Source organism: Lolium perenne, chromosome 4, assembly GCF_019359855.2.
Source record: "Lolium perenne isolate Kyuss_39 chromosome 4, Kyuss_2.0, whole genome shotgun sequence".
NCBI classification, from domain to species: Eukaryota; Viridiplantae; Streptophyta; class Magnoliopsida; order Poales; family Poaceae; genus Lolium; species Lolium perenne.
Window position 1 is genome coordinate 317597774 of NC_067247.2, and position 26664 is coordinate 317624437.

The window sequence follows — 26664 nt, forward strand, 5'->3', positions numbered from 1 at the left end:
TTTTGTGTTTTTAATATGGAGACGCAAACAAGATAGTAAATAAAGTAAAGCTAGCAACTAATTTTTTTGTATTTTGATATAATGCAGCAAACAAAGAAGTAAATAAAAATAAAGCAAGACAAAAACAAAGTAAAGAGATTGAAAGTGGAGACTCCCCTTGCAGCGTGTCTTGATCTCCCCGGCAACGGCGCCAGAAAATAGTCTTGATGACGCGTCAAGCACACGCCCGTTGGGAACCCCAAGAGGAAGGTGTGATGCGTATAGCAGCAAGTTTCCCTCAGTAAGAAACCAAGGTTTATCAAACTAGTAGGAGCCAAGAAGCACGTTGAAGGTTGATGGCGGCGGAGTGTAGTGCGGCGCAACACCAGGGATTCCGGCACCAACGTGGAACCTGCACAACACAACCAAAATACTTTGCCCCAACTTAACAGTGAGGTTGTCAATCTCACCGGCTTGCTGTAACAAAGGATTAGATGTATAGTGTGGATGATGATGTTTGCAGAGAACAGTAAGAACGAGTATTGCAGTAGATTGTATTCGATGTAAAAGAATGGACCGGGGTCCACAGTTCACTAGTGGTGTCTCTCCCATAAGAAATAGCATGTTTGGTGAACAAATTACAGTTGGGCAATTGACAAATAAAGATGGCATGACAATGCACATACATGTTATGATGAGTAGTGTGAAATTTAATTGGGCATTACGACAAAGTACATAGACCGCTATCCAGCATGCATCTATGCCTAAAAAGTCCACCTTCAGGTTATCATCCGAACCCCTTCCAGTATTAAGTTGCAAACAACAGACAATTGCATTAAGTATGGTGCGTAATGTAATCAACACAAATATCCTTAGACAAAGCATTGATGTTTTATCCCTAGTGGCAACAGCACATCCACAACCTTAGAACTTTCATCACTTGTCCCAGATTTAATGGAGGCATGAACCCACTATCGAGCATAAATACTCCCTCTTGGAGTTACAAGTAACGACTTGGCCAGAGCCTCTACTAATAACGGAGAGCATGCAAGATCATAAACAACACATAGATGATAGATTGATAATCAACATAACATAGCATTCCATATTCATCGGATCCCAACAAAAGCAACATGTAGCATTACAAATAGATGATCTTGATCATGTTAGGCAGCTTACAAGATCCAACAATGATAGCACAATGAGGAGAAGACGACCATCTAGCTACTGTTATGGACCCACAGTCCAGGGGTGAACTACTCACGCATCAATCCGGAGGCAACCATGGCGGTGAAGAGTCCTCCGGGAGATGATTCCCCTCTCCGGCAGGGTGCCGGAGGCGATCTCCTGAATCCCCCGAGATAGGATTGGCGGTGGCGCCGTCTCTGGAAGGTTTTTCGTATCGTGGCTCTCGGTACTGGGGTATTCGCGATGAAGACTATATGTAGGCGGAAGGGTAGGTCAGGAGGGCTGACGAGGGGCCCACACACTAGGGTGGCGCGGGCCCCTCCTTGGCCGCGCCGCCTTAGCGTCCTCGTGGCCCCACTTCGTATCCCTTTCGGACTTCTGGAAGCTTCGTGGAAAAATAATCCCCTGGGCGTTGATTTCGTCCAATTCCGAGAATATTTCCTTACTAGGATTTCTGAAACCAAAAACAGCAGAAAACAACAACTGGCTCTTCGGCATCTCGTTAATAGGTTAGTGCCGGAAAATGCATAAATATGACATAAAGTATGTATAAAACATGTGTGTATTATCATAAAATAAGCATGGAACATAAGAAATTATCGATACGTTGGAACGTATCAACCTCCCCCCAAACTTAGGCTTTTGGCCTAAGTGGAGATCAATCCCACGGTGCCCATGAGGTGGCACCTCCGTAGTATGATGAAGAAGGAGCATGTCCTTGGTACATGCTGGAGGACGCAATGGGATATGTGATAGTGTACCCGTCGGAGGGCTCGGCGTCATCGGAGTCGTGCTGCTGGTGAAAGCCAAGTATCCTCAGCTGCTCATCCACCTCCTCCTTGGAACGCGACCACGGCTTCCTGCGAACACTGAACAAATCGGCCTGCGGCAAAGAGATTTCCCTCTCATCCCCGTCAATAAACAACATTCTATAGACAATATTTTCTAAATTAGAGTCAATTGTGGCAAATTGGTGACACTTCATAGCAGCAATATCAAGCTTAATAGGAGTTAATTTCTCATCACTAGGATCAATAGAAAAACCTAGATATGCAACAATACGTGAGGCAACAATTTCTCCATAAATAGGTCACTTACTAGCTAAGCGACGAGCAATAAGAGCATCAAGATGATAAGGTGTACTTCCAGTAAGTGCAGCAACCAGAAAAGCAAGATGATAACTAGAAATGTTGCTAGTGTTCTCCCTACCAAGAATGCTAGTAGCAAGATAGTAAGTGAAATATCTAATGGCAGGGAGCTGAATGTTCCTTATCTTGCCGCGCTGAATGGTGTGGTTATCATCGTTGGTAACTTCTCGATAGAGTTCCGTCAAAGCTTTGGGGCGGTTCTCGATCTTCTTCGCTGTACCTATAGGAGTAATATCCAATGCAGCACAAAAATCATTCAACTTCATAGTAACAGGCATGTCATAAATCTTAAATTTAACCGATGGTGTGAAGGATGAGTTGCTGAATTTAAAGCTTTCAACAAAGATTTTAGTTAGCCTATAAAATTGATCACTCTCATCTTCCATATAGGTAGATAAGCCCACACTATTAATGAGAAACAAGAAGTCATCAAGTAGCCCTGCATTACGCAAAAAGTCAATGCATGGAAAGGATGAAGCATTAGGAATCCCGTTGTCCTCATCATCTTCAAAGCTAGGTGCAATGACATCCTCATCATAGGATCGCCTAACTCGAGTGGCTGCCCTTGAAGGCCTTGCTGCTCTTGTCGTATCCCTCTCGAACACTTCTCCAAAGGTGTGGTTATGCATTTTCCTTTTCTGAAATTTTTCAACAATCATTATAAAAGTTGATTTTCAGACATATAAATGAGGGAAACTACTGTAGGAACTTGATAGAGTACTAAACATGCATCAAAACTAATTTTTACAACTTAGAACAAGCATTCAAATACATGTCACCTACAGCAGCAAAATACTCAAGATATACTCAACCAAAGAAAATTCTATTTGGATAATCGGAGGAGTCACATACCGGAGAACAAATACCCCAAATCTCAGCACCAAAGATGGGCTGAGCAAGGAGATTGAAAATCTCGAGCAAGAACAGCAAGAAACTCGGGTTTGAACAATGGTGGTGTGTTTTCCCATGAAAGAGAGTGGAGTGGTAGGTGGATGAGTGAGTGGAGGGCCAGGTGGGGCCCTCCCCACAGGGTGGCGCGGCCCCCCTTGCTGGTCGCGCCAGCACATGGGGTGCAGCCCTGGGGTGCCCCACTGGTCAGCCCCAGGCACTCCCAGGTTGCATTTTGAAAAATAGGACCAGTGATATAATTTTTGTAATTTTTTTAAAACTTCGTAAAATGCACATTTCTGGGTGTTAAAATAACTATTACAGGGCAGAAAAAGATTTTCAAACTTCTAAACAACTAAAGCATCTTGCAAAACAAGTAGTACTACAGAAAGTAAACAAGTATGGAGAAAGAAAGAAATGTTGTTTAGCTCTTCTATGCATATAAAATGTACTTGTTAACAAGGTTGATCAAGTCTTGCCACCAAATAAATTTTACATGACATAAGAAGAAATAAACCTCAAATCAATCATGTTACCTTATATTGTATTGATATGGATCCAATCATAATATTTTGATATCCTTGTTTAGGCTCATATATAGGACAATCAATAACTCCCACTTTGATAGTTCTCAAACTAGAAATTGTATTAACTCCATATACTTTATCAATCCTCTTGGGAAAATAAACAGTATGCTCCTTGTCATCAACATTGAAAGTAACTTTTCCTTTATTGCAATCAATAACAGCCCCTACAGTGTTAAGAAAAGGTCTTCCAAGAATAATAGACATATTATCATCTTCAGGCATTTCCAACACAACAAAATCAGTTAATATTAAGCAATTATTAGCAACTTGAATAGGAACATCCTCAGATATACCAATGGGAACAACAGTAGATTTAGCAGCCATTTGCAAAGATATATCAGTTGGTATTAACTTATCTAAATAAAGTCTCTTGTAAAGAGAAAAAGGCATAACACTAACTCCTGCTCCCAAATCACATAGAGCAGTTCTAACATAATTATTCTTGATGGAACAAGGGATAGTCGGTATACCTGGGTCGCCCAGCTTCTTTGGAACCTTGCCATTGAAAGAGTAATTAGCAAGCATAGTGGAAATCTCCTCATTAGGAATTTTCCTTTTGTTAGAGACAATATCTTTCATATACTTTGAATAAGGAGGCAATTTAATAACATCAGTCAAAGGGATTTGCAGGAACAAAGGTCTCATCCAATCACAAAATTTATTATAGTGTTCTTCCTCCTTTGATTTTAGTTTCTTAACAGGAAAAGGCATTTGCTTTTGAACCCAAGGTTCTCTTTCATTACCATGTTTCTTAGCAATAAAATCTTCTTTAGTGTACTTTTTATTTTTAGCATGCTTTTCAGGTTCATCTTCAACCTCTTCTTTATCAGAAACATCATTCTTATCATTATCTTTATCATGTTCATTACCACTTCCAGTTTCAGCATCAGAAATAGAAATACTATTAGGATCATTAACAGGCCCAGAGGATTCTACAACAATTTTATGTTTCTTCTTCTTTTTCTTAGAAGGAGCGCTAGTTTCTTTAGTTCGTTGAGAATCTTGTTCAACTCTTTTGGGATGCCCCTCAGGATATAGAGGATCCTGAGTAGAAACACCGCCTCTAGTTGTTACTTCATAAGCATGTTTTTCTTTAGAAGTATTTCTTAACAAGTCATTTTGCACTTTAGTGAGTTGATCAATTTGAGTTTGAACCATATGAAAATGTTTAACAAGCATCTTAACATCATTGGAGGTTCTCTCCGCAATATCATGCAATTTACTAATAGCTTGAGAATTTTCCATTAAATGATTCTCTACTCCACAATATTAAAGTTATCTTGCTTAACAACATAATTATCAAATTCATCTAAATATTGATCAGGAGGTTTTGAGTAAGGAATGTCTTCTTTATCAAAGCGTTGAAGAGAATGTACCTCAATCGTGGATGAAGGGGGAGTTATCTTACATAAATCTTCTATGGGGGGTAAATTCTTCACATCTTCAGATTTAATACCTTTCTCTTTAAGAGATTTCTTGGCTTCCCTCATATCTTCATCATTTAATTCAATCATACCCCTCTTATTCAATATTGGTGTTGGGGTTGGTTCAGGTGTAGTCCAATCATCATGATTTTGGCTTATTCTAGCCATCAATTCTTCAGCTTCGTCTGGAGTTCTTTTCCTGAAAACACAACCAGCACAACTATCCAGGCATGTCCTAGACTCAATGGTTACTCCACTATAAAATATATAAAGTAAGTCATGCTTTTCCAAATCATGTCCAGGCCGAGCTCTAAGTAGAGAGCAAAACCTTGCCCAAGCTTCAGGCAATTTCTCTCCATCTTCCTGGTCAAAACTATAAATTTTCTGCAAAGCAATATGTTGAGCACTAGAAGGAAAGTATTTTCGAAAGAAAACATCAAGCAAACCATTTGGACTATCAATAGAATCAGGAGGCAAACTATTATACCAAGTTTTAGCATCATCCTTTAATGAGAAAGGAAATTTTTTGGCAACAAAAATAAGTACGCTTCTTGGTATCATCGGGAAACAAGCTACTCAAAGTAGAAAGCTCAATCATGTGCTCTACATCACTTTCTTTTTCAGTACCACAAAAATGTGTTTTCTCAACAATAGATATATGAGATAAATCAAGAGAAAAATCATAATCCTTATCCTTAATATTTGTAGGAGATGTGGCAAATTTAGGATCAAGAGACAGTTTATATCTAACAGCACGTTGTGCAAGAAGCTTTTTAATATTACTTGCACCAGTAGTAACATTACATTTATCAATAAAATCATCATCAAGTTCCACATAATCTTCATCAAGATCATCACTAGAGTGTTCAACAGACTCAGGTGAATTAACAGGTGTAACAGTATTTTCATTAGGAATTTCAGTATTTTCAATTTGTCTAGACCTAGCAATTGTAGCATCTAGAAAAGGACCTAATGAACCGTTATCATCAAGCACAGTAGAAGCATCATTAAAATTATAAGAGGAATTTTCAGATTCAGCAGAAGTACCAGCATGTGAAGCTTGTGGTGGTGAAACAAGTTGACTTATCACAGATGGTGAATCAAGAGCAGCGGAGGTACTCAGAGTTGTACCTTTTCTTGTAGTGGATGGTAATATGGCGACTTTAGCATCGCGAGGTTTACCCATGATGGAGGATTTGCAGCGAACAATATAAATTCAGGTGAACTTGCAAATAAAGCTATGCTCCCCGGCAATGGCGCCAGAAAATAGTCTTGATGACCCACAAGTATAGGGGATCGCAACAGTCTTCGAGGGAAGTAAAACCCAATTTATTGATTCGACACAAGGGGAGTCAAAGAATATTTATAAGCCTTAACAGCGGAGTTGTCAATTCAGCTGCACCTGGAAACAGACTTGCTCGCAATAGTTTATCAGTAGCAACAGTTTTATAGCAGTAGCAGTAGTGAAATATAAGCAGCCGTGTAATAAAGACAGCAGTAGTGATTATAGTAAACAGCAGGATTAAAATAATGTAGGCATAGGGATGGATGAACGAACGCTGCATGGATAAGATAACTCATGTAATAATCAAAACTAGGCATTTGCAGATAATAATAAAACAGTATCCAAGTACTAAATAACCATAGGCATGTGTTCCGTATATAGCCGTACGTGCTCGCAATGAGAAACTTGCACAACATCTTTTGTCCTACCAGCCGGTGGCAGCCGGGTCTCTAGGGAAACTACTGGTAATTAAGGTACTCCTTTTAATAGAGTACCGGAGCAAAGCATTAACACTCCTTGAACACATGTGATCCTCATATCACAGTCTTCCCCTCCGGTTGTCCCAATTTCTGTCACTTTGGGGCCTCGGGTTCCGGACAGCAATATGTGTATACAACTTGCAGGTAAGATCATAAAACAATGAATATCATCATGAATCAATAACATGTTCAGATCTGAAATCATGGCACTCGGGCCCTAATGACAAACATTAAGCATAACAAGTTGCAACAATATCATAAAAGTACCAACAACGGATACTAGGCACCATGCCCTAACAATCTTATGGCTATTACATGAACAATCTCATTCAATCCCTACCATCCCCTTCAGCCTACAGTGAGGGATTTACTCACACATGGATGGGGGAAGCATGGATGGTTGATGGAGAGGCGTCGGTGGCGATGATGACGATAATCTCCTCCAATTCCCCGTCCTGGCAGGGTGCCAGAACAGAGTTTTTGATCCCGAGATTGGGTTTCGCGACGGCGGCGGAGTTCTAGATGTCTTCTGGAAAATTGGTCGAACCCCCCGTGCGTTTTTAGGTCAAGGGATTTAAGTAGTCCAGAGGGGAGCGTCGGGGGCTGGCCGAGGCGGCGCCACCATAGGGCGGCGCGGCCCAGGGGCCCACCGCGCCGCCATGTGGTGTGCGCACCTCGTGGCCCCTCCGTCTCGTCTTCTGGCTCCGTAAGTCTTCTGTGAAAATACGCCCATTGCAATTATTTCCGGGGATTTTCCTGAAAGTTGATTTTCTGCACAAAAATAAGAGACCAGGGCAATTCTGCTGAAAACAGCGTTAATCCGTGTTAGTTGTATCCAAAATGCACAAATTAGAGGCAAAAAAATAGCAAAAGTGTTCGCGAAAGTAGATACGTTTTGGACGAATCAGGGTCTTATTGAGCGGGGATTAATGGCGCCGTGTATAACGAAGAGGTCTGCGGTTGCTCTTCCGCAGTGGTTCGACGCTCCGTTCCGGCGGTTCGCGCGTCGATCGGCGCGGTTGCCACTCCGGCGGTTGCCCTCCCCGGCAGTTGTTGTGCTTTAATTCGCGTCGGCTCGAGCCAGGGTTGCTGTCAGGCGGGCCCGTGGGAGAAACGAGCGGACGCTCGGCACGACCGCACAGCATCCACGGAGACGCAAACATGTTGCATTTTTTCGCCGCGTTTGCATCTCCGTGGAAGGCCCGGACACTGCGCCGCCCCGCTGGAGCAGGGTGCAGGCGCATTTTCGGTCCGCGCGGATGCAAACGGTCGCGCAGCATCAGTTTCCATCGCCCTGTTGGAGATGCCCTTATAATATAAGCATGGCCCATTTCGGTTTGTATGTATCAGCCCCACTGCCGCAACTTAAACATAAGGCATTACGCCCAGCTTTAAATTAAATAAAGCCACGAACGGCCAGAGTTACATGTGGATGAGGAGAACAACAACAAAAACCAGAAAAATTGCAGAGCAAGCAAGATCTAACAAGAAATGCAGCCTGCAAACGCCTAGGTTTTGAGAAGCCAAAACATTTGCTGAACAAGGTAGAGATAGCGAAGCGGAGGAGGACGCCACACCAATGGAAGAGTGTGCCTTCATCTTCTACAAACACGGAAGAACCGTATCATGATACAGCCCGTTCATCGTCTAAGAGACCCCCTGCCCTCTCGCCTAGGTTCGAGGGCGCCGTACCGTCACACAATGGAACGCTCACACTAGAGCTCGAATTGCAGCCGCTAGCCGGACAACCGAAGATGAGGAGATTATGAGCACACCCCCATGGGGACACCACCGATCCAAAATCCACCCTGTCGCATCCCATGAACCACATCGCAACCACCAGTTGACTTGGACCAAAGGCTCCAAAGGAAGCGCCTTCAAGAAGGAAATGGCGCCAAGGCGTCGTCGCTGTCCCGTCTGGCTAACCAGATCGAAGATTTTCACCTGGAGCTAATGGTGGAGGAGCACCATCCTCAATGACACCTCCAAGGAGGGGTCGATGCTCGAGAGCGTCGACGTCACTGGTACCGACAACGTCGGGCAGAGCTTTTACCCGAATAGACAACACCGTCCAAGGGACAACGCCAAGATCCGGGAAGGAGCCCGAGGGGTCCTGCGCCACGAATGCCTCCCACGAGGCTATCCCACTGCCCGCACAGCCGAGACAACCTACCAACACCGCATGCTGGCACCCGCCGCCAGGCACCGCCGCAACCACCGCCCAAAGCTGCCGCTCCGGAAACAAGGAGCCAACCAAACCCGCCTAACTCCTGAGCGCGAGCCGCACACACGCAGCAGGCCCGCCCCACTGCCTCACGCACGCACCACCAGCACCCACAGCCAACAACCGTCACCATCCCTACCCGCTGTAGGGAAGCCGGCTCCGCACATATCCGCGAAGATCGGAGAGGTTCACGCCCAAGAGGGCAGCTCAGAGGCCTGCCATGGTTGCAGATCGACCCCATTGTCTGATCTGGCCACAGATCGACCCCATCGTCTGATCTGGCCACAGATCGCCCCATGGTCAGATCTCGCGGCGCGCCGCCACGTTCTAGCTCGGGCCAGCAAGGGGACGAGCCAACTCGCGGCCAGCAGCAAAGGGAGACGTCACCAGCTTGGACCAAGACCTCGGAGCACCGCTACCAAGAAGCTTAGAACATGGGTCGTTCACTGCGAAGGGAGAAGATGGAGAGTGGGTGCTGCAGGAAGGAGGCTAAAGGAGGCGGAGGGGGCTCGCCGCCGCCGCAGGCCGACCGGCAGCAGGTGCGAGGCCAGGCGCAGGGAGTGGCCGCGCTGAAGAGGAAGACCTAATCGCCCCCCGGGTCGTCCAAGTCAGGACGACGCGGGGGCACTCAGGGCCCGTTTGGTAGGCTGCATGCGATTCTTGCACCACTAGCGCAGCGAGATGGGCCTCCCTGCGCGTCGCGAACGGGCCATGGGCCATGAAAGGCGGGTCGTTTGGTAGCCTGTGTGGCCTTTTGCGTGCCGGAGAAGGAAGCCAGGCCCCATCATTTGGTTGCCCGTTTACAGTACTTTCTTCCCTGCTCGTGCATCCCACAACCTGTTTGGTTGCAGATAGCTGAGTTTTGTGGTAACCTCGTCACTTAGAGTGGTGAGATTACCCAGTACTGAATAACAGCACACATCAGATTTAGTTCATCAGCATCACGAGCGAAGCAACTACTTTGTGATGCATCACGAGCGAAGTCGCTCGTGATGCATCACATGCACGAGCCTTCTAATTATAATGAGGTAAACCGCAAATAAACTCTAGAAGAGCAACTCGTTCACGTACTTTCTTACAGAAGATCAACATAGCCTCCTAATTACAATGAGGTAAACCGCAAATAAACTCTAGAAAAGCAACTCGCTACCTATACAGATATTTTCCATCTTGAGTTTGTAGGATCTCACGAGACTTTCACCGGGATGATTCTTAAAGTTGGAGATTGTCGTCTTATCACTATTGACTTACTCTTCGGGTAGAATTGAGACACAAATCATTTACGTAGGTTGTCCGAGGTGCGAATAGTTTTCGCGGGACATGTTCTATACCAAGATAAAACAGTATCGGTTAGAGTTTGGTTAAAGAACTTCAACATTACCTCATTTTCGTATAATTCTTCAGTTTAAAAGTCCCACAAAGATCTTTGAAGAAATCCAGGCGTTTGTATGGATCTTCATCAATATTATCTCCTGCAAATTTATTTTTGTGAAAAGTTGCAAGGAGTTGAGGTTTAATTTCATAATCAATTTTTACGTTCGGGTCTCCTTTCATGATGGCAATATTGAAATCCCCAACATTGGTGGAAGCGTTGAGCTGGTTCATAAGACCCAACCCAGTCATGGTGGTTTACCTAAACTAGCGAACAACTTTAGTATAACAATAATAAATTAAGATAATTAGAAACAAATACCAAAATCACTTAGCTCTCCAGCAACAATGCTAGAAAATAGTTTGATGGCTACAAGTGTACAATTCATTTGTAGTTAATTTCGAAGTAAGAGTATCGAACCGCGAAGAGGTAGATTGCAGGTCTTAATGCTCCTAATTACCGTCATTAAAGTATATTTATGTGAAGCCTACTATTGCAAGTAAGAATGCTTTTGAACGTGTTTGTATTTGAGTGAATTGAAATGCTAGAGACTAGAGATTCCAACCTAGGGGGTTGATTATAAAGGCTTTTAGAAGAAACTAAAATAGGCTAAAGAGTTCTCACGGAAGTGTGGGTACACCACTAACAAGGTATTAATCATAATTAGGATAATATATTCATTCCTTCATGGGTATTCATGGGGTGTAGCTCCATAACTGGATGACAACGGATCATCCATCAGTTGTCATCCCTCACAAGCACCATAGCGATTGATAGTTAGCCACTTCAATGCGACTATAACTAAGGGTTTCCCCATGGTTATGGATAGGTTCAGTGAGTCTCCTCATACCCCCTTACCCTCTTGGATAGGTAAAATGAAGATCCGATGCGGCATCTTACTTAGCACCATCAGCAACACCCTCTACCCAAGAGTAGTTCCCTCTCTTGTCCCATATGCAAATCTCATCCACACAAGATCAAGAGAGACAACTAAGGCATACAATTATAAATTAAGGAATGAATAATATTTATTTCATATCATAATGTTGCTAGGGTTTCTCCATCTCCCCAAGAAGAAGGCAAACTAATCACTCATGGAGGTAATCAAAATTATCATAGTAATATGCATGGTACACAAATGGATAAATGAAAGTGCAAATCCGTAATGAGATCTAGGATTACAACAAGAATGGAGGTAATGGTTGTAGATGTTGATGACGACGGTGGTGATGATGAAGATGATGCTTGAGCCTCCAAGGATCCTTGTGATTTTCTGGATCGATACCCTTTGCTAGTTTCCTCTCCGGATCCCTCCCAGAGGTCGAGCTTTAGGGAGCTCTGGTGTCTCTGTGTGTTGGATCTCTGATCCGTCTTCAGGGGAGAAGGTATTTGATGAGGCGGCTGCGCCGAGACCCGATACGGGTGGGTTGTGCCCGTATCGTTGCTCATTAAAAGTCCTTGACGCTTGTATCTCTGATGGCTTTTCACCTTCAGAGCACTTCTGCAGCTTCAGTTTGACGGTTTATTCTTCAAAATTAATAGCTTTAAAAGGCATTTCCGTCGCTCCTTAAGATCTCGGGACCCTGGAGAAACAAGCAAAGAAAAATGCGCGCAAGCGCAATAAAATACGAAAATCCTAATGTAACTAGTGCAAAAACTATAAGGTAAAATGCCTCCAATTTGGACCCATCAACACTCTCACCATCGATGGCTGACGTCATGCCAAGGGGCTCAGAAGGAGCTGCCCAAGGCATGACAAGATCCACTGCTGGTGATAGGGCCACCCAGCAGCGGGCCGAGCGCAAGCGCCGAGTGCAAGTTCCTCACATCCTCAAACAAAAAGACTCGCCTGGCCGAGGCGTTAGTGGGAGAAGCCTCACCAGACAATTCGTTGATGGCCACACGGCATTCGGACGAGCGCGTGTGCACCACAGACGCGCATGCGTGAGAGGGTGGCGACCCCCCTTGTAGCGGTCACCTCCTGTCGACAGACCGCAAACGCGAAACCGTGAGGAGGATAGTGGACCCCGGGGAGCTGATGGTAGCCAACATCCTGTTCCGACTCGCCTCGGGACCCACAATCCCACCCCCCCTCACTGCGGAAACCAAGCTTGAATTTCAACCGGAGGCAGTGGGAGACAACTCGCGAGCCAATGCGTGGCTGCCAAGGTTGGCGCACTTCGTGGGTGCCCTTCGTTTCCAAGGAGGACTGACCGTCTCACGTTCGATGCTGCGGGCCCCTGCTATCCTAGGGATGCCAGGGACCATTCTGCGCCAAGGAGAAAGCTCATTGCCCCTCCCCTCCCCGCCCTCGAAGAAGGAACCCTTGAGAGTGCTCGCCGCCTGCCACCTCGCGATCGCTCTGATGACCATCGCGGGCTGGCCTCTCTCCGCAATACAGGTAAAATTATTTCATTCAGAAAATAATTGTACCATTAACCGAAATTTTTGTGCCATAACCGGCTGTAGCTATAGTCGGCCGATCCCCGGAGTTCGCCAGGACAAAAAGGAGTAGGTAGTGTGTGTGGTAGGTGAAGGGAGAAAGCCCCATATATATAGCCCCTTCTCACCCTCCCTCCAATGTACACCTGATCGCTCGGGTCTCTCGCTCATACTACCAAAAACACCCAGCAGCACACCAGCGTCTCTCGGCCCAGGAGAAGCAGACACAGGCAGAGATGGGCTCCACCGCAGCCGAAATTGCCGCGTCCGCCGACGAGGAGGCGTGCTTGTACGCCCTCCAGCTCGGCTCGTCGTCGATCCTCCCAATGACGCTGAAGAACACCATCGAGCTTGGCCTCCTGGAGACCCTCATGGCCGCCGGCGGGAAGTCGCTGACCCCCACCGAGGTGGCCGCAAAGCTCCCGTGCGCAGCGAAGAACCCGGAAGCACCAGACATGGTGGACCGCATGCTCCGGCTGCTGGCGTCGTACAACGTAGTGTCGTGCCTTGTGGAGGAGGGTACGGATGGCCGCCTCTCCCGGCGGTACGGCGCCGCGCCGGTGTGCAAGTTCCTCACCCCCAACGAGGACGGCGTCTCCATGGCGGCGCTCGCGCTCATGAACCAGGACAAGGTCCTCATGGAGAGCTGGTGAGTCAGTGGAGTTAGTTACTCTGTACATCGTTCCGCTTCGTACCTTGCCCATTAATTTCCTGTCGCTGGCGTGTGGGTCCACACATACATCATAGCTGACTTTTCTTTGCCAAATTGAGCTTCAATATTACGCCGGGAGTTTAGTACAGTAGTTTACCTAGTACAGTATATTCATTCACGTGTCAGTTAGCTAAAAAAGAATTTGGATCAATAAAAAGCAACTTTCCGTATTCTAGAAAAGAAAAGCAGATTTTCTTCGCGAGAAATCTATCCAACCTCAGTTTCTACTGCTATCGTTATTCACACGATGATATATACTCGTGGGAATGAAATATGTTCTCCAAATCAATCCTCAGGTACTACCTGAAGGACGCGGTCCTTGACGGCGGCATCCCGTTCAACAAGGCGTACGGCATGTCGGCGTTCGAGTACCACGGCACAGACCCGCGCTTCAACCGCGTGTTCAACGAAGCGATGAAGAACAATTCCATCATCATCACCAAGAAGCTCCTCCAGCTCTACGACGGCTTCCAGGGCCTCGGCACCCTCGTCGACGTCGGCGGCGGCGTCGGCGCCACCGTGGCCGCCATCACCGCACACTACCCCACCATCAAGGGGATCAACTTCGACCTCCCCCACGTCATCTCCGAGGCGCCGCCGTTCCCGGGCGTCACCCACGTCGGCGGCGACATGTTCAAGAAGGTGCCCTCGGGCGACGCCATCCTGATGAAGTGGATCCTCCACGACTGGAGTGACCAGCATTGCGGCACGCTGCTCAAGAACTGCTACGACGCGCTGCCAGTGCACGGTAAGGTGGTGCTGGTGGAGTGCATCCTGCCGGTGAACCCGGAGGCCAAGCCCAGCTCGCAGGGGGTGTTCCACGTCGACATGATCATGCTCGCGCACAACCCAGGCGGCAGGGAGAGGTATGAGAGGGAGTACGAGGCGCTCGCCAGGGGAGCTGGCTTCGCCGGCTTCAAGTCCACATACATCTACGCCAACGCCTGGGCCATCGAGTTCACCAAGTAGACGAGAATCATGGGTCTTCGATCTTGCTGGATGCTGCTGCTGCTCCTTCGGTCAATCTGCATGTGTACCCTTTGCTTGGTATTTCCTCTGTTTTCCATAATTTTCTCATGCTCTGAATCTATTCCGAATTCTGATGGCTGTCGTCGATCTGCTCGGAATGTACCATTAATAACGCTGTTCAGAAAAGGTTGCATACAGTATGTTGTATGTGATGTAATGAGATGATTTATCCCCTTTGTTGAATAAATAAATTTAAGCTTATCTGATCTTCCTCTCAAGAAAATATGCATTCGTACAATGCCTCCTGACTGTTATGTTTTACAGAAGTCGCTCCTCTATGCGGATATTGATCAAAGTGCAGGCTCCGGCCTTAAGATTCGATGATCCCATCATTGCAAAAATACAATTAGTTTGGTGAGAGATTAGGCTTTATTAGTTTGGCGCAAGATGTTTGGTTTTAATTTAGTTGTGGTTCAGTTTTTCGAGTGCTGATTGTAAAAGTGCTGTTTATCGGTGTTGTGCCCGCGGGGCGCCTCCTAGACCTGGCCTGGTAGAAGTATGGCTCTGGTAAAACCTTGCTGGTCTTTTGTAGCTTTGGTTCACTGTACTGGAGACTTGGTTTCATTTTGAAAGAAATGGAACTGGAGAGGTGTTCCCCCTCTGATTCTAGAAAGATCATTGCAAAAATATAATAGACCACTTCTCGCCGAGCTGGGTTACCATCAAACTACAGATAGCATGCTTCTCGCCGAGCTGACTGCCTAAAGTTGTTGCACAGCGCAACATTAGAGACCCTTCTGTTCACAGTTTAATCGGGTTTTGATGCGGTGTTACTGATTTTTAGTGTAGGAGAGTAGGTTTGTGAGCACCATGATTGATTGTTTTTGACAGAATTTTGTTAACACGGGATGGATAATCGTACCAAAATAGTAGATTATCAATATTTAAAGCACAACCATGACCAATAAACGCTAATTCTTGAAATAACTTTACAAATAAAATAATGGTTTTTTATCATTCCTACCACTATGACCAACGTGAATATCAGATTTGCCATTTGACCGACGGAAACCTCAATCTTGCCATTGCTCAACTAAAACACTCCTCAATTCTGCCATTTTATCATCTCCACCATTAGTCTATAATCAATTTTGCCATCTGAAGAGTGGAGGGAGATGGAAATGCATTTAATATGTCAAAGGGGCAAGCATTCAACATTTAGAATTACAAACAAAGAGCCTGACAATGTTCTTTCTACAAAGGCATGTCTCCACAAATTTCTGCACTTGGCATACAAACTATTTCAGTTTGTATGCATTAATTAATTTAGTCTAAATTTGACGAGTAAGAGACCACCAATGAGAATGCTAGCACAATATCTATTGCTACCCTTGTAGCCAATAAGAATGCTAGCACAATATCTATTTCTACCCTTGTAAAGTACTGACTAATGGTATGACTCAAATTCTAATAACAATTGAAAGGAGTTATGCAAGAAAAATCTTGATGAAGGACTTGCAACAACTAATTAAGGAGCGATGGGTTGCTTCTTCAACTGGCTCATCTCTCGCTTCACCCGCATGTCGGTGGGTAGATGCGGCCTCTTTCCCATTGTTGTTCCATGTTGGTAGGTGGAGGAAATTACCACCGAGGACACCATGGTGTGGCATTTTGTGGGCAACTGGGGACACCTTGGCGTGGGAACTACTGCTTTGGATTTGTTAAAAGTGATTACATATAAGTGCCACCAATTAGTTAGATATAAAATAAAGAGAAATGTTTGGAAAACCTGAAATGGTAAAATTGGTTATAAACTAACAGTGAAGATGGCAGAACGGCAAAACCGAGGAGTGTTGCAAAGGAGCAGTGGCAAATTTGAGGTTTCAATCAGCAAAATTGATATTTGAGTCGGTCATAGTGGCAAAACTGATTATAGACTAACGGTAGACATGACAGAATGGCAAAACTGATGAGTGTTTTAAGTGAACAATGGCAAGATTGAGATTTCTATCGGTAAAATGGCAAATTTGAGATTCACGTTGGTCATAGTGGTAGAAATGATAAAAACCCATAAATAACTGTGGTATAGTTAGCCACGAGTCTAAATTACAAAGTAAACTAGTAGTATTATCAACTTACAAATCAGCTGCCTCGCAGCTGGCAGGATGCATTTAATGTCATCAAGCCAGATCGGATTGCCTCACCTACAAATATCATACACCTCATCATCAAACCGCAACTACCACTTGGCCTTGATTGATCTCACGATTTTTATCTGATGTGACCTAGGCCACAAGGCACACAATGTCCTTGGATGCAGCGAACTTGCCGGAGATGTGGACGCCAGTCAAGTGGCCAAAACAGATGTCTCCGAGGCAATAGGGGCACCCAAACAACAACATATCAATATGTTTATACGAGTATACATAAGCACCATAAGGCTTTAGTATGCTTTGCAATGTCTTGGCGGTGCAAAGGATCTATTATACATTTGTTAGGAGGTAGAAATACCCTAAAAGATAGATCGCACTCTCTATTTCTAAAAAAACAGCCTTATGTGTTGGTACATGCCCTCCACCAATTAAATTGTGGTGTATGGTACATTAAATAAACATAAAAGCTTATAAAGATTAACCCAAATCCAAGATTACATAACACCAAACTGCAAGGTAAAGTAAATAATCATGATGAGAAACAAACCGGACACACACATTAGTTGATGAAAGCTCCATCTCACGGTGTATATAATGGCAATAAGAATACATACTAAAAAACTGATTAGTGGCCATTACCAGATTCTAGGGCCTAAGGTCGTTTGAAGAAAGAAAAAAAAGAAGCAAATACCAAAGGCCAGCAAGTTCTATTGCAGAATGCAAATTGACTGCCATGGACTGGAGCAGATCCTATTAGTTACAATATAATTAGCTTATCTTGATACCGATGAGAGTTAATTATTATTTCTCCAATCTTCATAAACTGGCTATATAGGAAAAAAAAAACATCCATATATATTAACATTTTCAATAAGCACGAAGTCTTCTCAAGTCCTTAAACTCCTAGCTCTGTCCCTTTGTTGCCCGGCTGCTCTCGATCGATATGGTGTGTTATCATACATCAATAGTAACAGTGACAAATCTAGTTTTGCACACAAAATGTACAAAAGGTCGGCTGCAATAATCAAATAAGCATTCGTTCACAAGAAGCAACTGTCAATGCAAACTAACATCTGCACGTGTGACTGCAATCATAGCTTCCATCTTCACTACCTTGCCATACATTGACAGTGTGTATAGTTTTACAAACAAAGGAGTGAAGACCACAATGATGAGTGAGGACTATGGTATATCAGACTACCCGTAAAAAATATCTGAACACTTTATTTTTCTTACTGTCATTAGTTTTACTTAGCGGTGAGCAAGCGATGGCTCAGGGCATCTCTAGCGGACCGACTCATTTCGAACGTTAAAATAATTGCGTGTCCGTTTGTGTCAGATCACGGATGCGGAAATGGTCATCGGGCCACGAGTGTCCATTTGGGTCTGGAGTGCCCCCAACGGCTCGACACATTTTTTTTGTTATTTTTCATTTATTTTTCATTGATGCGATAGAGATACATAGTTGGTAAAAATACATACGAAATCTAATAAACACAGCGAAATCTACTATCGTCTAGTCGTCACCGGCGGCGGTGGCAACAGATAGTATACCGGCGGCGCAGGAGGAAGAGGAGGAAGGGTAGACGCCGGCGGCGGCTCTAGCCACGGATCCCACACGACGGGAAGAGCAGCTGATGGGTCGCGTGCCTCACGCTCCGAGGTCACTTGAGGGGTCACCGGCGTCCCGAAGTTGGAAGTCGATGCCATCCCACTAGGCGAGCTGGTCGAGCTCGCTCTGGTCGATGGTGAGCTGGATGGCCTCGTCCTAGGTGAGATACTGCGGCTGGTGCTCTGGATCCTAAGCTGCGTCGCAGTCATTGAAGTTGTCGACCTCTTGGTCATCGGCCTCCTCGGCGCTCTCCTCGTTGTCGTTGACCTCGTCATCGTCCTTGTCGTCGTCCGTGAGGGCGTTCATGAGTTAGCGCTTGAAGAACCTCACTAGTAACATACAGGTCTTCAATGACGGTATGATACTGACGATTGAGAAATCCGTCAGCGATTGTCTTTTTCTATGACGATACGACATTTTCGCGTCACAGATGGCGTTTTGGGACGCTCGGCCCGAAAAATTAGTGACGGGCGAGGTCTAAACGTCAATGATTGTGCAGAAATGAGCGTCATGGGTGGTGGGCGACCCGAACTGCGGAGTCGGCAGGGGCGTCACAACGTCACAACAACTGGGCTTCGGGCCGGTGGATAAACCTGACCCACGCTCTGCACGCTTCTGTTCACGTACTTTTCTATCTGCCCGCACAACAGTCCAAGGCCTGCAGCACTGGGATCCACATTTGTAAGGGGAGACAACCATTGTCTGCACACATGTATCTGGCCTGCAGCACTCGGGCCCACGTGTCAGGTACCGACACGCCGTTCTGACAGCCTCCAGGCATGCGAAGTGGACCAGAACTGGCAGTACCACCAACATGGGTTCCACATGTCAGTTGCCATGCTATTTTTTTGCGCACGTGCCAGCACAAGTGCCTGCCTGCCGTCAATTCTGGACGCATGGCCCCTCAAGTCAGACCTTGTTGGGACCATTCTCTGAGAGTTTTGGTGGGTCCGGCATGCCAGAGATCTGTGGGGCCCGCATGTCAGAGCCAGGTGGGACCCACGTATGATAGTTTTAGTGGATCCGCATGCCAGAGATCTATGGGGTCCGCATGTCAGAGCCTAGTGGGTCCTAGCATGCCCGAGCTTGGTGGGCCCAACCTGTCAGAGTGTGAAACCCAATATGTCAGAACTATGGGGCCCATATGTCAGAGCTTGGTGGGTCCCGGTCCCATTCCCGTCGGGCCCACATGTAGCCGTGGGACCTACTGGATTCACTAGTTTTCCCACCTGTCAGCTACGCGTCATGGTGTCCTTGGGTTAGATTGGCTGACTAAAGGCCTAAGGCCAATTTATTGAGGTCGAAACAAGACATGCAGAGGAAATTACTGGGCAAAGGCCAATTTATTCAGGTCGAAACAAGACACGCATGGGAAATTACTGGGCCTAAATTACTTGGCCTAATTCCAAATTATTCAGGTTGAAACAAGACACACAGAGGAAATTGCTAGGCCCAGGGCCAATTTATTCAGGTTGAAACAAAACACACAGAAGAACCCAGATTATATTCAAAGCCGAATAACGGCCCAATGGCTTATCCTGGAATCGCATCCCCCGATAACATTGATACAACAAAAACAGGTCTCTGATTAAAAAAAAATTCCTAGTAGCATCACGCGTAGGGCTCTGTGTGACACTTGCCTAACTTGACGGGAAAAAAACTTGCAGAATCACCCATACCGTTAGTCCGACGGATAGCCATCGTAGTAATCATAGTACGTGAAACCTAGCCCGCCATAAGGTTGCACCCTCTGTAGTTCAGATAACTCGATGGTTCTGCAATACTCGGCCAATATCTCGCCAAGAAGGAAAGGGCCTACATGTTTCTCCAGAGAACCTACTCCATAGCCAGAAACATATTCCGTCTCCTCTTGCCACGATAGACCCCCATCATCATAAGCTCTAATCTCAGATAAATCCGCATAGTAGATGCTGCTGGATTGGACTGTGTGGATGATGTCTACTTCCCCCTCCTTTTCCTGTAGACAGTGTTGGGCCTCCAAGAGCAGAGGTTTGTAGAACAGCAGCAAGTTTTCCCTTAAGTGGATCACCCAAGGTTTATCGAACTCAGGGAGGAAGAGGTCAAAGATATCCCTCTCATGCAACCCTGCAACCACAAAGCAAGAAGTCTCTTGTGTCCCCAACACACCTAATAGGTGCACTAGTTCGGCGAAGAGATAGTGAAATACATGTGGTATGAATATATAGTAGCAGTAGCAACGGTGCCAGAAAATAGCTTGCTGACGTGTAGTTGATGGTGGTAGTATTGCAGCAGTAGTAACACAGTAAAACAGTAAACAAGCAGTGATAGCAGTATTTAGGAACAAGGCCTAGGGATTACACTTTCACTAGTGGACACTCTCAACATTGATCACATAACAGAATAGATAAATGTATACTCTACACTCTTGTTGGATGATGAACACATTGCGTAGGATTACACGAACCCTCAATGCCGGAGTTAACAAGCTCCACAATTAATGTTCATATTTTAGTAACCTTATAGTGTAAGATAGATCAAAAGACTAAACCAAGTACTAACATAGCATGCACACTGTCACCTTCATGCATATGTAGGAGGAATAGATCACATCAATATTATCATAGCAATAGTTAACTTCGCAATCTACAAGAGATCATGATCATAGCATAAACCAAGTACTAACACGGTGCACACACTGTCACCATTACATCGTGCAGGAGGAATAAAACTACTTTAATAATATTGCTAGAGTAGCACATAGATAAATTGTGATACAAACTCATATGAATCTCAATCATGTAAAGCAGCTCATGAGATTATTGTATTGAGGTACATGGGAGAGATGAACCACATAGCTACCGGTACAGCCCCGAGCCTCGATGGAGAACTACTCCCTCCTCATGGGAGCAGCAGCGGTGATGAAGATGGCGGTGGAGATGGCAGCGGTGTCGATGGAGAAGCCTTCCGGGGGCACTTCCCCGCTCCGGCGGCGTGCCGGAACAGAGACTCCTGTCCCCCAGATCTTGGCCTCGCGATGGCGGCGGCTCTGGAAGGTTTCTGTGGTTTTCGTCAATCGTATCAGGGTTTTCGCGACGGAGGCTTTAAATAGGCGAAGAGGCGGCGCAGGAGGGTCGAAGGGGTGCCCACACCATAGGGTGGCATGGGCCCCCCCCCCTGGCCGCGCCGGCCTAGGGTTTGGGTGGCCTGTGCCCCCTCCCTGGTGGCTCTCGGGTGTTCTGGATGCTTCCGATGAAAATAGGAACCTGGGCGTTGATTTCGTCCGATTCCGAGAATATTTCGTTACTAGGATTTCTGAAACCAAAAACAGCAGAAAACAGGCGGCACTTCGGCATCTTGTTAATAGGTTAGTTCCAGAAAATGCACGAATATGACATAAAGTGTGCATAAAACATGTAGATAACATCAATAATGTGGCATGGAACATAAGAAATTATCGATACGTCGGAGACGTATCAGCATCCCCAAGCTTAGTTCTGCTCGTCCCGAGCAGGTAAAACGATAACACAGATAATTTCTGGAGTGACATGCCATCATAACCTTGATCAAACTATTTGTAAAGCATATGTAATGAATGCAATGATCAAAACACTGTATATGACATGAGTAAACAAGTGAATCATAAAGCAAAGACTTTTCATGAATAGCACTTCAAGACAAGCATCAATAAGTCTTGCATAAGAGTTAACTCATAAAGCAATAATTCAAAGTAAAGGCATTGAAGCAACGCAAAGGAAGATGAAGTTTCAGTGGTTGCTTTCAACTTATAACATGTATATCTCATGGATAGTTGTCAATGCAAAGTAATATAACAAGTGCAATATGCAAGTATGTAGGAATCAATGCACAGTTCACACAAGTGTTTGCTTCTTGAGGTGGAGAGAAATAGGTGAACTGACTCAACAATAAAAGTAAAAGAATGGTCCTCCATAGAGGAAAAGCATCGATTGCTATATTTGTGCTAGAGCTTTGATTTTGAAAACATAAAGAGAGCATAAAAATAAAGTTTTGAGAGGTGTATGTTGTTGTCAACGAATGGTAGCGGGTACTCTAACCCCCTTGCCAGACAAACCTTCAAAGAGCGGCTCCCATTTTATTTTATTTTGGGTGGCACTCCTTCCAACCTTTCTTTCACAAACCATGGCTAACCGAATCCTCGGGTGCCTGCCAACAATCTCATACCATGAAGGAGTGCCTTTTTATTTTAGTTTTATTATGATGACACTCCTCCCCACCTTTGCTTTCTCAAGCCATGGCTAACCGAATCCTTCGGGTGCCGTCCAACAATCACATACCATGGAGGAGTGTCTATTTTTATTAATTAATTTGGGACTGGGAATCCCATTGCCAGCTCTTTTTGCAAAATTATTGGATAAGCGGATGAAGCCACTATTCCATTGGTAAAAGTTGCCCAACAAGATTGAAAGATAAACACCACATACTTCCTCATGAGCTATAAAACATTGACACAAATCAGAGGTAATAAATTTTGAATTGTTTAAAGGTAGCACTCAAGCAATTTACTTTGGAATGGCGGGAAATACCATGTAGTAGGTAGGTATGGTGGACACAAATGGTATAGTGTTGTTTGGCTCAAGGATTTGGATGCATGAGAAGTATTCCCTCTCGATACAAGGTTTAGGCTAGCAAGGTTATTTGAAACAAACACAAGGATGAACCGGTGCAGCAAAACTCACATAAAAGACATATTGAAAACATTATAAGACTCTACACCGTCTTCCTTGTTGTTCAAACTCAATACTAGAAATTATCTAGACCTTAGAGAGACCAAATATGCAAACCAAATTTTAGCATGCTCTATGTATTTCTTCATTAATGGGTGCAAAGCATATGATGCAGGAGCTTAAACATGAGCACAACAATTGCCAAGTATCACATTACCCAAGACATTATAGCAAATTACTACATGTATCATTTTCCAATTCCAACCATATAACAATTTAACGAAGAAGAAACTTCGCCATGAATACTAAAAGCTAAGAACACATGTGTTCATATGCAACAGCGGAGCGTGTCTCTCTCCCACACAAGCATGATGTAATCCAATTTATTCAAACACAAACAAAAATAAAAGCATACAGACGCTCCAAGCAAAGCACATAAGATGTGACCGAATAAAAATATAGTTTCAAGAGAAGGAACCTGATAATTTGTCGATGAAGAAGGGGATGCCTTGGGCATCCCCAAGCTTAGACGCTTGAGTCTTCTTGATATATGCAGGGGTGAACCACCGGGGCATCCCCAAGCTTAGAGCTTTCACTCTTCTTGATCATAGTATATCATCCTCCTCTCTTGACCCTTGAAAACTTCCTTCACACCAAACTTCTCATAAACTTCATTACAGGGGTTAGTACATAATAAAAAACTCACATGTTCAGAGGTGACACAATCATTCTTAACACTTCTGGACATTGCTCAAAGCTACTGGAAGGTAATGGAACAAAGAAATCCACCCAACACAGCGAAAGAAGCAATGCGAAATAAAAGGCAGAATCTGTCAAAACAGAACAGTCCGTAAAGACGAATTTCTAATAAATACTTCCGTTGCTCAGATCAGAAAACTCAAAACTAATGAAAGTTGCGCACATATCTGAGGAACACGCACGTAAATGGGCATATTTTTATGATTTTTCTACAGAGAAAACAGCCCAGATTCGTGACAGATAGAAATCTGTTTCTGCGCAGAAATCCAAATCTAGTATCAACCTTCGATTAGAGGCTTCACTTGGCACAACAAAACACAAAACTAAGATAAAGAGAGGTTGCTACAGTAGTAAACAACTTCCAAGACACAAATATAAAACAAAGTACTGTAGCAAAATAACACATGGGTTATCTCCCAAGAAGTTCTTTTCTTTATAGCCATTAAGATGGGCTCAGCAGTTTTAATGATGCACTCGCAAGAAATAATATTTGAAGCAAAAGAGAGCATCAAAAGGCAAATTCAAAACACATTTAAGTCTAACATGCTTCCTATGCAAAGGAATCTTGTAAATAAACAAGTTCATGAAGAGCAAAGTAACAAGCATAGGAAGATAAAACAAGTGTAGCTTCAAAAATTTCAGCACATAGAGAGGTGTTTTAGTAACATAAAAATTTCTACAACCATATTTTCCTCTCTCATAATAACTTTCAGTAGCATCATGAGCAAACTTAACAATATAACTATCACATAAAGCATTCTTATCATGAGTCTCATGCATAAAATTATTACTCTCCACATAGGCATAATCAATTTTATTAGTAATAGTGGGAGCAAATTCAACAAAGTAGCTATCATTATTATTCTCATCATCAAATATAGGAGGTATATTGTATTCATAATCAAATTTATCCTCCATAACAGGTGGAACCAAAAGACCAATATCGTTATAATCATCATAAATAGGAGGCAAAGTATCATCAAAGTAAATTTTCTCCTCAATGCTTGGGGGACTAAAAATATCATGAAAACCAGCTTCCCCAAGCTTAGAATTTTCCATATCATTAGCAACAATGGTGTTCAAAGCGTTGATGTCTACGTTCCCCCTCCTTTCCTGTAGACAGTGTTGGGCCTCCAAGAGCAGAGGTTTGTAGAACAGCAGCAAGTTTTCCCTTAAGTGGATCACCCATGGTTTATCGAACTCAGGGAGGAAGAGGTCAAAGATATCCCTCTCATGCAACCCTGCAACCACAAAGCAAGAAGTCTCTTGTGTCCCCAACACACCTAATAGGTGCACTAGTTCGGCGAAGAGATAGTGAAAAACAGGTGGTATGAATAAGTATGAGCAGTAGCAACGGTGCCAGAAAATAGCTTGCTGGCGTGTAGTTGATGGTGGTAGTATTGCAGCAGTAGTAACACAGTAAAACAGTAAACAAGCAGTAGTAACTCAACAGTATTTAGGAACAAGGCCTAGGGATTAGACTTTCACTAGTGGACACTCTCAACATTGATCACATAACAGAACAGATAAATGCATACTCTACACTTTTGTTGGATGATGAACGCATTGCGTAGGATTACACGAACCCTCAATGCCGGAGTTAACAAGCTCCACAATTTGTTCATATTTAAGTAACCTTATAGTGTAAGATAGATCAACATAACCAGATAGATCACATCAATACCATCATAATGATAATTAACTCCACAATCTACAAGAGATCATGATCATAGCCTACGACAAGAACCACACGGTGCACACACTAGTCACCTTTACACACGTGCAGGAGGAATAGAACTACTTTAATAACATCACTAGAGTAGCACATAGATGAATTGTGATACAAAACTCATATGAATCTCAATCATGTAAAGCAGCTCATGAGATCATTGTATTGAAGTACATGGAGAGAGATTAACCACATAGCTACCGGTACAGCCCCGAGCCTCGATGGAGAACTACTCCCTCCTCATGGGAGTAGCAGCGGTGATGAAGATGGCGGTGGAGATGGCAGCGGTGTCGATGGAGAAGCCTTCCGGGGGCACTTCCCCGCTCCGGCAGCGTGCCGGAACAGAGACTCTGTCCCCAGGATCTTGGCCTCGCGATGGCGGCGGCTCTGGAAGGTTTCTGTGGTTTCGTCGAACGCCTCGGGGTTTTCGCGACGGAGGCTTTATATAGGCGAAGAGGCGGCGCAGAGGGCTTACGGGGGGCCCACACCATAGGGCGGCGCGGCCCCCTCTGGCCGCGCCGGTGTGGTGTGGGGCCCCAGGGCTCCCCTCTGGCGGCTCTCGGGTGTTCTGGATGGTTCGGGAAAAATAGGAACCTGGGCGTTGATTTCGTCCGATTCGAGAATATTTCGTTACTAGGATTTCTGAAACCAAAAACAGCAGAAACAGAACGGCACTTCGGCATCTTGTTAATAGGTTAGTTCCAGAAAATGCACGAATATGACATAAAGTGTGCATAAAACATGTAGATAACATCAATAATGTGGCATGGAACATAAGAAATTATCGATACGTCGGAGACGTATCAGCATCCCCAAGCTTAGTTCTGCTCGTCCCGAGCAGGTAAAACGATAACACAGATAATTTCTGGAGTGACATGACATCATAACCTTGATCATACTATTTGTAAAGCATATGTAGTGAATGCAGCGATCAAAACAATGGTAATGACATGAGTAAACAACTGAATCATAAAGCAAAGACTTTTCATGAATAGCACTTCAAGACAAGCATCAATAAGTCTTGCATAA

General features: G+C 44.6%; 1 protein-coding gene and 1 long non-coding RNA gene across 2 annotated transcripts in view; one reads left to right on the plus strand and one right to left on the minus strand.

Moving 5' to 3' along the window:
• Positions 1-26664, minus strand: part of LOC139830688 (uncharacterized) — a 216650-nt gene that overhangs the window by 66626 nt on the left and 123360 nt on the right. The gene's annotated exons all lie outside the window — the stretch shown is intronic.
• On the plus strand, positions 13141-14963 carry LOC127296224 (tricetin 3',4',5'-O-trimethyltransferase). Its single transcript, XM_051326258.2, has 2 exons — positions 13141-13665; positions 14025-14963. The coding sequence occupies exons 1-2, from the start codon at positions 13253-13255 to the stop codon at positions 14695-14697; spliced, it is 1086 nt and encodes a 361-aa protein (XP_051182218.1). The 5' UTR covers positions 13141-13252; the 3' UTR covers positions 14698-14963.

Bases quoted from the DNA above. Each gene is read 5' to 3' on its own strand.
- LOC127296224 (XM_051326258.2), top strand. From the start codon at position 13,253: ATGGGCTCCACCGCAGCCGAAATTGCCGCGTCCGCCGACGAGGAGGCG. The intron at 13,666-14,024 runs GTGAGTCAGTGG...ATCAATCCTCAG, and splicing joins AAGGTCCTCATGGAGAGCTG to GTACTACCTGAAGGACGCGG.